Source organism: Rhea pennata, chromosome 1, assembly GCF_028389875.1.
Source record: "Rhea pennata isolate bPtePen1 chromosome 1, bPtePen1.pri, whole genome shotgun sequence".
In the NCBI taxonomy this organism is placed as follows: Eukaryota; Metazoa; Chordata; class Aves; order Rheiformes; family Rheidae; genus Rhea; species Rhea pennata.
The window spans coordinates 68,093,812-68,107,388 of NC_084663.1; the positions used below are offsets into that span (position 1 = coordinate 68,093,812).

Below are 13,577 nucleotides of genomic sequence, written 5' to 3' on the forward strand. Positions count from 1 at the left end.
AGTTTGCTGATGCTACCAAGCTGGGAGGAGTGGCTGACACACCAGAGGGGTGTGCTGTCATTCAGAGAGACCTGGACAGGCTGGAGAGCTGGGCAGAGAGGAACCTCCTGAGGTTCAACAAGGGCAAGTGCAGAGTCCTGCACCTAGGGAGAAATAACCTAGAGAAAAAGACCTAGAGTGCAGGAGCTACTGTCACCAAGCCAGGCAACCAATACATATACTTCATTATCATTACTACTAGAAAGTTTTCTCCTACTGTGCATCTTGAACTTTTTCTTACTGCAAAAGCTATCACTTCTTGCTTTTGCAGAGAGTATGGACATAGATTGTTCCTTTTTTGTTCTCTGAACTGTCTTAAAGCTTTAAGCTTTTTAAAGATCATTATCATGTCCTCGTTTTCCTCATATCCTCAGGGGAAGCAGTCCTGGTTCTAGCATTCCCACTTCCATCTCTTTGCCATGTAGGCCATCTTTTTGTGGTGTTTGGTTGCACTTGTTACCCTCTTCTGGGCTGCCCCAGCGACATCTTTCCCAATGTGTGGAACCCAAACCTGGCTGCGGCGCTCCTGCCAAAGCCCTGATGGCACGGAGCGGGAAGGAAGCATTACTTGATGTGCTGTGTGGACTGCGTGCCTGCTCATACACTGCATCGCGATGATTGCCTTTTGTGGGGAGCAAGCGGTATGGCAATGTCAACTCCCAGTCTGCTGGGAATCCAATATAACCTCCAAGGTTTTTCTGAAAATAATTTGGACAGATGATTCATCGTGCTTAAGTACTTTGCATTTGTCCCTGCTGAACTGTATTCTGTTTTTAAGACCTTTTCTCCAATTCATGAAGCTCATTTTGAATTCTAATCCTGCCCTTCAGTGTATTTGCTCCATCTCCCAGTTTCATAGTTACTTGCTTGTTTAATAATATGTTCCCCACTTCATCCTCTGGATCATTAAGGAACGCGTTGGACAGAAAGCAGATCCTGGGTGGGAAGTTGGGAGCTTCTGTGCACCACGTACCTCTATTTAGACTGTGTACCAGCATAACTGCTCTTGGGCATTCACTGACTTTGCACAGGTGTTTTAACAACAAGGGTTTTCTTTTTTTTTTTCTTTTTTTCTTTTTTTCCTTTCTCTAGCTCATGTCTCTAGTATACTTATAAAAGCATCATATGAGATGTTATCAAGAGTGCTAAGGGAGTCAGGAGAGCTGGCACCTGCAGCTTCTGTGCTGCCTGTGAATTCTGGTGCACTGTTGTGGAAGGAATAAAGTTGTCTTTGACACAGTGCGTTCCTGACAGCTCCCTCTCTGCTGCTACTTCTCTTTGTTTTCCAAGTACTTGCTGACGCTTGTTGCAGATTTTTTCTGGGGATTGATGTTAAGCTGGATTTGAACTTTCTCCCTTTCTCACTTTTTTTTTTTCTTTTTTAATGGGGACTACATTTGCCCTTTCTTAGTCTTCTCAGCTCTCTCCCATCCTCCATGAGTTCAAAACTGCAGCCAACAGCTTTGAGATTATTTAAAGAGCTTTCTGAAATATTTGAGGATGCAGTACTTAACTAGTGCTAGCAGAAAGCACGTACATTATTGAAGTACTTTCTAACTTGCTCTTTTTCTAATATAGGTGGTAATTGTACCCATTTTAGGATTAATTGTGCTAGTCATCTGCTTTTGCTTTTTTAATTTTTTTTCCCTTTAGTGAAGATTGATTGAAAAAAGGACATGAAACACTTTATTCTTCTTGACATTTGTCAGATGCTCTCATTTTCCACTAGATAATGAATCAATGTTTTCCACATTCTTCTTCTAACTAACAGATATCCTCACAGACTGATTTGTGTGTGTGTGTGTGTGTGTGTGTGTGTTATTGTTCATGTTTCTAATTGGGCACCTCTCATTCCATCCTTCTGAAAGTTTTTCCTTGTGTGCTGTGCCTGGTTTGTAGTCTTATACGCAGTCTTAGTAGTGTGACCAGGTTCCTAATTTCTGTATGCTTTCCTTCAGTGTTTGAAATCAATTAGGATATGATTTAATGAGTGTTTGTCTTATACTAACCTTTGGGGAAAAATACAGTTGTGCAACACCATTGTTTCAGTGTGTGCAGTTTTGCAGTTCTGATGTTTATAGACTGACTGAAAAAAAGAAGAGTAACATTCAGCATTGGCATAGCTCTAATTTCTTTTTAAGAATTAATCTGAGCAAAACTACCATAAAATAATGTTGTGGATAACTAGATGAAATCAAGAAACTGAAAAGGTGCAATTCCATTAACTTGCCCACTTCCACATAAAGTGGTCACCACAAAGATGCTTTTGGATCAGTTAACATCTCATGACACTTGCATGTATATTTGCACTTGTAAAGGCTTTAAGGCTTTGGTGGTCATTACTGTAACTCTTTTGGTGTTTTAGCTGTAAATTTACAACATTGTGTGTTTTGTGGAAATTGGTTCTTTTTTTTTTGTTGTTGTGTAGCAACTTTATCTGTTACTTTTCAGTATTTAATTTTGAAATGTATTTCTGTTATTTCACTATTGAGACAGTTCTAGAACTTTGCAACTTTGCAGAAATGTAAGTCTATCTCAAGGACTTTAATTTATTTGTTGATATGAACTTTTCTGTTTAATTACTTTTCAAACATTTAAATTCGTGATTCATAGCACAAAAGTACTTGAGAGAGAGAGAAAAAGATTCATAAACCTTTTAGTTTTATGCACCAGCTGGACATAGTCAACAGCACAAATTCTTGTTAAAGGGTGGTAGAGATTAGCCGGGTGATGCTGCTGCAGATCGCAGTGCTTTAGTGAGTGATTCTGTTTTGGTAGGGGCTAAATATCTTTCCTGCTTCTGGCCACCTTCCAGCTTTAAAACCATATAAGTAAATGTGATTAAAGTGATTTAGGTATCATGGAGCTTCATTTGTAGCAGGGAAATCAAATGAAGCATTTTAATTGCCACATTGCAAAATGAAAATAGCAGTTCCAGTAACTGCAAATCTCAGGTTACGGCAAAGTTTTGTGGTAAGGGAGAAATGACTGCCATAGGTAAAATTTATTGTGGTGCCTCACAAGCTCAATTCCTAGGACGTAAGCAGAACATGTCTCATTTTAATACTACACATCTAAATTATTGTGCTGAATTTCATTCTCCAGAGAAATTCCTGAAAGTTTGGCTATACTATCTTTGAAAATATTTTGCTCAGTTCTTTGGTGTACTTTGTGTAGAACTCTGAGCTTTACTCTTTTTAATTTAAGCTATTTCTATAAAGTGCCGGTAGATAAGTCATTTGTCACTGCCATTAGTTATTTAGTGCAGATAGTGTCTGCAGCCTCTGAGCTTCATAAAACAGACAGATCTTTATCAGTAATCAATATCTGTAATATTTGTTAATATAAAATCTATCATTACTGACTTGTATTTTGAAGATAAATTGAGATAAAAGGCTTTATGGGCCTTGTGACTGTGGTAGAAGTAAAAGCAACGAACCTCCCCCCAGAAGCTGTATCCTTAGCTATACTGGCACATCGAAGTCAAAACACAGAGAATCGCATCCTCATGCGAAATCGAACTCGAAAGCAGTAATAATGGAGAAACTTGACACGTTCCCAAATTGCAGAGGAGTCCTCATTAAGATGCAGCTGCTGTTTATTTTCATGACTGCATGATAAGAACACAGTGGCGATGGATCAGCAAGTTCGCTTTTACTGGAAAACACAGGCATCTTTCTCATCCGCTATAATGGCTCAGTATTAAAGAAGAGCTGGAGAATAATTAGAGCAATTTTCCATTTATTTTTTTTATTTCCAGCATGCCTCGGGGTAGGGAGGTCAAATGGGTGCTGAAGAGAAAAACTGAATCTGGAAAAAAAAAGAGAAACTGAAAACTGAGTCTGAAAATAAATATGTATCCTATGAGTAGTGCTGTGTACAATTTGCTTAGTCTTAGAAAACTTCTAACTAAGTTTGTCCACGAGTTGGTTGCCAGCTTCAGCTAGGAAAATCTGCTTAGACTGTGCAATTCTGAAAGCTCTTTCTCACTTTGAAAATGTTAGGGATGTGAATTAACTAGTTCCTGTTTCGTGTTTCTTTCTGCTTTCCCTTTCACATATCGGAGTGATATTACTCACCAGCTTCCTTTGGCTGCTTTTGTAACTAGGAAGTTTCTTCAGCGAATATGACAAACTCTAGATTTTCCTGCTGTGTAATGAAACTACAACAGCCTGGTAATCTTGTGGCAATGCCTGACATAAAATAACATTTAACTCTATTGTGTCCTTCCTTGAGATTCAGTGAGATGAATTTTAAAATCTTGCACGCTACCTGGATAGGGTCATAGCCTGCTGCACTGCATCTCTCAATGTGATCCCATCACTCTGTCTGCTCTGATTCATTTGTGCTACAGTCATTGCTGTGATATCTTGCCATTGCATGTGCAGCCTTAAAATATGCATCTTGAGTAATGATTTTTTTTCAAGACTTTGAAACGGTTGCTGGTGTCCCTAATTTAACTTGTCCTTCATCTAATATCTCTTACTGAAGGATAAGAGAGATTCTCATGGTCTTTGTTTGCTTTGTCCTGTAGTCTACAGGAGCCCAGTGATAACACCACATTCATCTAAAGTGGACAACAGTCAATGATAGACTTTGAGCTTGCTTTGAAATAAAGGTGATCTGAGTCTTTTACTGGGTTTTCTACTATCTGCACTTTAGAGTAACTTTAGAGTATGCACTTAGAAGCATAAACTCTTCTGATCAGAAGTAAGAGAAACAGTTTCTTGAGGATGGGCAGTGTTTGGAAACGGAGTTCTTATTCCTTCATAGGCTATAAGATCTATAAACCATTCCAACTTCCTTTTACCTGTATCCCAAAATATAGGTGCCAGGCATGTTCGCATGTCCACGAGAAAGTTAAATAGGATTTTAAGACTTGAATAGGATGTAGCTAAGCAAGAGGTTCTTCCTAATTAAAGTTTGCATGTTTTGGCTTTACATTGCACTTTTCTAGCATGGCTTATATCTTCTTCTATGAGGTGTTGTCTGTGGCAAAAATTAATTTCACTTTCCCAAGTTCTCATATATCTTAATTGAAGTGTACTCCAACAAAGAGTCAGGGAAGCGGGTTTGAAGCTTCAAAATTCACTCGTTTTGGAGTGATAGAAGTTTTAATTTCACTCTCTGAAGAAGCCTCATTGCAGAGACGCGGGTGGCTTAATAACTGTCTTCACTGAAGCAGTGGAACAATTGCTCTATCCCGAAAGGATGACTTTGCCAAAATCTGCCAAACATCAGAGACACGTAAGAAAACGGTCATCTGACATGTTCCAGTGTTAGGATTGGGTGAATACACACACTGCTGCAGTTTAGGCTGAAATAGGTGCAAAACTTGAGACTGTTGGAGGTGATCTTTTTTTGCCAGTGATAGCTTTTAAAGTGAGTCTTATTCCACTGATTTCAGCAGTTCAGTTCTCATCAGTTTATCAGGATAAGGAATCTGTTCCAGTTTCTAAATACGTACATTGGTTGGCCTGAATTACCTGCGCCAGCATCCTATAGGGTACAATGGCCATGAACCCTGCCTTTATGTTCCCGTTGCTGCTTCAATGTTCCTTTTAGTCAGCCTGTTCCTAGGCGTATGCATATGTACTGTTTGCAGAGAGCATTTAACTCAGCTGAATTCTCATTTTACACTGAGGAAACGTTGAAAACATAAGGATCTTTATGATGGCACTTGAGAGTCTCGTCTGGGTTCTTTGCCACATATTACACAGCATGGTGCCATATGTCTGTGTGATAAAGTAGTGAGAACTAGCCTCAGCTTTTGAGCTTTCAAACAATACAACTTGTAAAATGTGTGGCTAAAAAAGAAAGAAAAAAGACTTTTTTGTGTGTTGACTCCCTGGGGATTGTTGGTTGGAGGCACTTACAAGCTGCGCCCATTGTTGTTGGGAGACTGTTGCAAGACAAATGACTGCACAATAGTATTACTTTAAAATGAAGAGGCTGAATTGGAGGAAAAAGCTGTTAGTGAATGGATACCCTGCACTTATTCTAAACCTCAGATCTTGTGTGTGTGTTTTTTTTTCTTTTTTTTTTTTTAACTGATGCTTAAGATTTTAAATGCATTCTCTTCTGCTGTTAAATGTCTCCACAATTTTCTCTTTGTTCTTTTTCTTTCACAGGTTCCAACTATGGGAGTCCCCGTCCAGCTCATGCCAACATGAATGCCAATGCGGCTGCAGGGCTTGCTCCAGAGCACATCCCTACTCCGGGGGCAGCTCTGTCCTGGCAAGCTGCGATTGATGCTGCCAGGCAGGCCAAATTGATGGGTAGTGCTGGCAATGCAACAATATCCACAGCTAGCTCCACACAGAGAAAACGGCAGCAGTATGGAAAACAGAAAAAACAGGGTACCACCACCGCTACGCGTCCTCCCCGGGCGCTGCTGTGTTTAACACTGAAGAATCCCATCCGGAGGGCATGCATCAGCATCGTCGAATGGAAATATCCTTTTTGATGTTCTTATTTGGAAAACAGCAAATTGTTAGTGTGCATTAGGCACTATTCATAACTGTGGAGAAATCAATCTATTAAGTTGAAGGGTACTGGTAGGAGCATAAAGTATACAAGTAGCATTTGACATCTTAATTGAGATCACTTAAGGTTGGGGGGGGAATGGTTTAGAACTGAAGCCTTACCCATTCTAGTGTGTAAGAAGCTACCAAAAAGTTTAAATCCTATAAAGGTTAAGGGTTGAATTCTGCCCTTCACAAACGTATGCAACCCAAGCTGAAGCTGATGGGAGATATGCAAGGTATATCAAGGTACATATTCTAGAGCTGGAACTGAACTGACTCTACGGGATTGACAACAGCTGCTGGCTTTCCTTTCCATACAGTGAAAACGGGGTGGCATGTTTATAACAAAAATGTGTATGATTCAAAATACCAGAACTGTTTAACTTGTGGAGCCTCTGCAAAAAAGGGACTGGGATAGAAAAAACTGTATGTGATAAAACCCTGAAATAGGGCTAAGCTCTGTTAATTATATTGGAATTCCATTGAAACCAATAGCACTCACTAATGGGAAGATAAAACTTCTGATTATCTAGAAGCAGGGAAAGAGAAAGACAGTTAAAGTAATCCTGCAACATGTACAAATGCAGCAGAGGGCTGGATCTAGTAGTCTGAACAAGAAGCAGACCGTGTCACAGATGATAGATGATAACCACCGACCGAGAACTGCGGAACGCAGGGGTCAGTTCTGCTTCCCTGGAAAGTCAGCGAGTCTGGCCGTTGACTTCATCAAGTGAAGGAGCAAAGCTGCTTTAGTCAGCAAAGTCAAAGGAGCACAGGCTTGAATTTTACAATTCGGTATGAAATACAAGCTGAAATAAAAATACCTCCCCCTGCCTCCCCAGAGAAACTAAAACTAACCCTGAACAGTAACTGTCAGTAAATCACAAGCTAACAGTGTTCTTCAGTAAATACAAAAGAAGCGGCACGCTGCTAGGGATAGATAAGTACATTAAGGGAAGGCAGTACAGAATTCAACAGCCGTTAATATAATAATAAAAAGAAGTGATAATATTGCTTCTTTGGGGATCTGGTGAGACATTAGGAAGAAGAAAACAGAATGATTGTATGAGGTCTTGCTGACATAGACATCTGTTCTAGATGAAGAACTCGTTAAAAATACTCCTGACAATTCCTTGATGTCCTTAAAGTACGTACCTGCCTATTCCTTTCTTCTTCAGATGCTAATTTTTAATCCTCTTGATTAGATTTGTTACTTTCTATCCCTTCTGGCACAACCCTGATACTTTAAGCAAAAGATGATGGATGATGACTAACAGGACAAAGCTGAATATTGGTTTACTTGTCAGTACCTCAGTAACCACATCTCTTTAGAGAAAGAGCACAGAGTGACATTTGATAAATGAATACAATCAGCAATGAATGATGTGCTGTAAAACAGGATACAGCACCGCTGAGATCAAGAGAGGACCAAACAATGTGATTAAAGCAATCCAAAGATGCTGGTGCTTGCATTTTTTTTAAATATTTATTTGGTTTTAGATGAGTTAGTGGAAATATATATTTTCTTCTGTTGGAACTGCTCATTGGACATCTAGTGTTTATAAGCATGAAACACTTAAATAACAAATAACATCATCAAAGGGCTGTGATAAGATTTAATTTTTTTTGTACTGACTCTTCCTAATCACTAAGAATTACCAAGAAAAGCTGAGCTTAATTTTCTGAATGTCTAAATTCTAAGCACAGTGGCTATTAAAGGAATATCAAATGGCACTTCTGCAGTGTTTCATACACAAATATTATGGTGTTAAGAGCTTGGAAGTGCAACTATGTATATATTTACATACATATATAAAGTGAAACGAAGTAATTACCTTATTTTGCAGAGATTTATGTGTATTTAATTTTCTGCTATGCTTGCAGTATCCTTGCAGATTTTATACAATTTTATCTTTACACTGTAAAGAGGTTTAGGAGAAAAAAGAAAAAGGCATAAACAGTGATAAGTTTATAGAAAATACTCCTGTCAAAGGGGGAAAGGGGGACTAGAAGAAAGCAATTAGGAGAAAGAAAGCCTTTGGAAATGTAGGTAATGTGGTAAACACTGTGTATGCAACCTGAGTCATCTGAGAAGTCTCACTGGTTTCACAGAATCACAGAATGGCTGAGGTTGGAAGGCACTGCTGGAGATCATCTAATCTAATCCCCCTGCTCAAGCAGGGTCATCTAGACCATGTTGCACTATCATGTCCAGGTGGATTTTGAGTATCTCCAGAGAAGGAGACTTCACAACCAAGTAAAGAAATTTTTCCTCATGTTCGGATGGAACTTCCTGTATTTCAGTTTGCCTGTTGTCTCTTGTCCTGTTGCTGGGCACCACTGAAAAGAGTTTGGCCCCATCCTCTTGACACTCTCCTTTTAGATAATAAATACATTGATAAAATTCCCCCCTCAGTCTTCTCTTCCCGAGGCTGAAGAGGCCCAGCTCTCCCAGCCGTTCCTCAGAGGGCAGATGCTCCAGCCCTCTGATCATCTTTGTAGCCCTATGCTGGACTCTCTCCAGTAGCTCCATGTCTCTCTTGTAGTGGGGAGCCCAGAACTGGGTGCAGTACTGGTGATGAGGCCTCCCCAGGGCTGAGTAAAGGGGCAGAATCACCTCCCTCCACCTGCTGGCAACACTCTTCCTAATGCACCCTAGGAGGCCGTTGCCTTCCCAGCACTCCGAGGCCCTTCTCTGAAAGGCTGCTTTCCAGCAGGTTAGCCCCCAGCTTGTACTGGTGCATGGAGTTACTCCTCCCTAGGTGCAGGACTCTGCACTTGCCCTTCTTGAAACTCAGGGGGTTTCTTTCTGTCCAACTCTCCAGCCTGTCCAGGTCTCTCTGAATGGCAGCACAGCCCTCAGGTGTGTCAGCCACTCCTCCCAGCTTGGTAGCATCAGCAAACTTGCTGAGGAGGCACTCTGTCCCCTCATCCAGGTCACTGATGAGTAAGTTGAACAGGATGGGACCCAGTACTGAGCCCTGGGGGACACCACTAGCCACAGGCCTCCAACTGGACTCCATGCTATTGATTACAGCCCTCCGAGTTCTGCTTTTCAGCCAGTTCTCAATCCACCTCACTGTCCACTCATCTATCTTGCACTTCCTGAGCTTACCTATGAGGATGTTGTGGGAGACAGTGTCAAAAGCCTTGCTGAAGTCAGGGTACACAACATCCACTGATCTTTCCTCATCTACCCAGCCAGTCATGCCATCCTAGAAGGCCATCAGATTGGTTGTGTGCAATTTCACCTTGGTGAATCCATGCTGACTACTCCTGATCACCTTCTTTTCCTCCATATGTCTGGAGATGACATCCAGAATGAGCTCTTCCATCACCTTTCCAGGGATGGAGGTGAGGCTGACTTGCCTATAGTTGCCTGGGTCCTTCCTCTTGCCCTTTTTGAAGACTGGAGTGACACTGGCTTTCTTCCAGTCTTCAGGCACCTCTTCTGCTCTCTATGACCTTTCAAAAATGATGGAGAACGGCCTGGCAACAACATCCGCCAGCTCCCTCAGTACCCGTGGGTGCATCCCATCTGGGCCCCTGTATTTGTGGATGTCTAGCCTGCCCAGAAGGTCTCTAATCCTATCCTCCTCAACCAAAGGAAAGTCTTCCTTTCTCTAGGCCTTCTCTCTTATCTCCAGGGTCTAGAATTCCTGAGGGGTGGCCTTAGTAGTAAAGACTGAAGCAAAGGCAGCATTCGGTCTTCTTTACTCTGTCTTCTCTATATCCTTTGTCACCAGGGCGCCCACCCTATTCAGTAGCTTCTTTTTGCTACTGATGTATATGAAGCTCTTCTTGTTGTTCTTGACAACCCTTGCTAAATTTAATTCCAAATGGGCCTTAGCCTTCCTTGTCACATCCCTGCATACTCTGAGGATGCTCCTATATTCCTCCCAAGTGGCCTGTCCCTTCTTCCACATTCTGTATGCTTCATGCTTCTGTTTGTGTTTTGCCAGCAGCTCCTTGCTCACCTGTGCAGGTCTCCTGCCCCCTTTGCTTGACTTCCTGCTCATGGGGATGCACTGATCTTGAGGTTGGAGGAAGTGATGCTTGAATATTAACCATCTCTCTTGGACCCCCCTTCCTTTTAGGGCCCTAACCCATGGGATTCTTCCAGGTAGGTCCTTGAAGAGGCCAAAGTTTTCTCTCCTGAAGTCCAGGGTTGTGATCCTATTTACTGCCTTGCTTCCTCCTTGCAAGATCCTGAACTCCATCATCTCGTGGTCACTGCAGCCAAGGCTGCCCCCCACCTTCACATCTCCAACCAGTCCTTCTTTGTTTGTTAGCACAGGGTCCAGCAGCATACGTCACCCGGTTGGCTCCTTCATCACATGTGTCAAGAAGTTATCATCAGTGCTCTGCAGGAACCTCCTAGACTGTCCGTGCCTAGCTGTGTTGTCTTCCCAGCAGATATCAGGGTGGTTGAAATCACCCATGAGAACCAGGGCCTGTGATTGTGAGGCTACTACCAGCTGTCTAGAAGGCCTCAATGACTTCCTCTTTCTGGTCAGGTAGCTTGTAGTAAACACCCTCAACAATGTCACCAATGTTAGCCTGCCCTTTAATCCTTATCGACAAGCTCTCGATTCACTCTTCATTCACCCCTATGCAGAGCTTGATATATTCCAGTTGCTCTCTCATATGAAGAGCAATTCCACCACCTGTCTTTCCAGTCTTCACCTGTAATGTATCTGCTCTGATCTGCAAGGTTCTTGTTGCCTTAGGTCAGGAAGTTCCTAAGACCAGGTCTCTGGTAGCCCTGTTTCCCTATTTGTTCTGATTTCTCATGTGACTACAGGCCTTATTTGCCACACTGACAGCTGAATTGAGCTCCTTCTAGAAAGGCCCCCTGGACTATCTTCTTCCTCTGTATTATCATATATCTTCTGTTATTCATGGGTTCAAGAATGGTACTGCAGCAAGTTTGGAACCCTTTGACTCTTCCATATTTGAGATGTAGTTATGTAGAACAAGCATAGGGGCCAGTGGCCTGGGATCTGTGTATATCTTACAGTTCAGGCTGCTGGGCATCTGGCTTTCCAGTTGTTCTCTGCTAAGACCTTTTGAGAATGGCAGTCTGCTGACCACTGTGCAATTAGGTTTGTTCATTGAACATCCCTAATGCTGTTGGTTTTGGGAATGCTTTATTTATTTATTTATTTTTAAAGGAAGTTGATGATAGGCTGAAATACCCCGGGATTTGTTCTTGTTTCACTGTCATCAAGAACTCTTACTTTCCTGGTGTGCCTAACATACTGGGTAGCTGCATTTTTTTGCTCAGGAAGCCAACTGAAATGTGAATAAAAAAGAAGGTAATAGTCTCGCAAATAACTTTTAAGAGAAGGGGAAAAACGTATATGTGGCAATATGCAGAGTAAGTACATTTTGGACAAAGGCCTTTTTTATTTTATTTTTTTACCTTAAATTATATTATCAGAGCTTTCAGTGTCTTCTAAGTATATACATATATTTCTTCAATCCTTTCCTTTAACTTTGAGATATGAGAGGGAGTGATAAAATAAGAACTTTCATTAAAAATCATTTTTAGGATTTGTAAGTGCAGGTGGAAAAGACCAAGAAAAACTGTAATTGTAAGAGGAAAGATGACAGTCCTTCCATAGCAGACTTCTATTATTAAAAATAGTGCAGGCACACTTGAAGGAAAATAGGGAAAATGCAATCTAAATAAATAAAAGAAGAAAAAAACTTTTAAGAAATCTGTGTTTACTCTGGCACACGACTGGCCTACACTGCTTTTGACATATTAGGAAGATTCTTGGCTAGGAGCTCCTAAGAGCACTTAAAAAGGCATATGTTTCTTTTCAGAATATAAGGGACTTGGAATGTTTTCTTTAAACAGAATTCTTATAAATCTTTTATTTTTTTATTTGTGTGTGCACGTTTCAGAACAATTCCCTTAACTCCATTCCTCAGACCATTTGAAATAATTATTTTACTGACTATTTTTGCCAATTGTGTGGCCTTAGCTATCTATATCCCCTTTCCAGAAGATGATTCCAATGCCACCAATTCCAATCTGGTAAGTCCTTACTGGTGTCTAGTCTTAACTACTTTGAAAGTCCTTCTAAACTGTGACTAGAGTGACTTTTGAAGCTAGGGAACATGAATCTGTCTGCTGACAAAGAGACCATAATAAACTGGATCTGGGGTTTGAATGTGACATCTCTTTCATTCAGGTTAGCACCTGTTTTGGCTGAGCTGACTTTAGAAAAGAATGTTCCAAAAATTGCAGGGGTCCTGTATATGAAGTCTTGGTTAGCAAAAATTGCATGCTGTAAAAGTGCTTGGTAAGTTGAAAGTGTGGGTATTTGCAGAAGAAATTTTTTATTTGTGGATTATGAAGTGGTGTTAAACTTATGAAGTGCCATAGTGAAATTGATACAGTCCTCCTCTTGGGTGATACATATGAGCTAGCTTGATGACTAGTTCCTAGGAGTGTATTAATGTTTGCTTTCCACACTGAGATGTGCATTTGGTAGAACTATTCCCCCCCCCCCCCTTTTGGGAAAGATAGCTTTTCCTCTGTTGCTGGTGATGCTAATGCTGGTACTTTGGGATAGCGTTGTCCATGGAACAAGGAAAGTGTTTACTTTTAGTTCAGCATGAAGTTATAGCGAAGAATTCTGTTCAGTAAGGCACAAAACAAAACAGTTCGGGAATGCAAGCCGCTGAATTAGTAGAAAACATTCTTCTTTCTTCCCAAATATGTGAACAAATCTCCTACTTGTGTGGTTGAATGGGAATAAAAACTTACTGCCAGAATTTAAGATTTGGGACACTATTTTCTTACTGAAATTTATTGGGGCATAAGAATTTTTAGAGCAACAGAGGTGGAAAATATCCCTTCTGAAGTAGGGATAGTTGGGATAGTTGACAGACACTGTAGTTAAAATGATTTATGCTGTTCTCTGGAAGTCAGTCCTTTGATTAAATATCCTTTGAAGTTGTATAAAACAAACTGCAAACTTCAGGACTTTACTGGAA

General features: G+C 40.9%; 1 protein-coding gene across 1 annotated transcript in view; it reads left to right on the plus strand.

Annotated features, from left to right (window-relative positions):
• The window catches only part of CACNA1C (calcium voltage-gated channel subunit alpha1 C), a 495,695-nt gene that overhangs the window by 69,108 nt on the left and 413,010 nt on the right, over positions 1–13,577 (plus strand). Inside the window, exons 2-3 of the mRNA XM_062590597.1 lie at positions 6,171–6,494; positions 12,509–12,612. Of these exons, the coding sequence (XP_062446581.1) occupies positions 6,171–6,494; positions 12,509–12,612 (428 nt within the window). The remainder of the gene's footprint in view (positions 1–6,170; positions 6,495–12,508; positions 12,613–13,577) is intronic.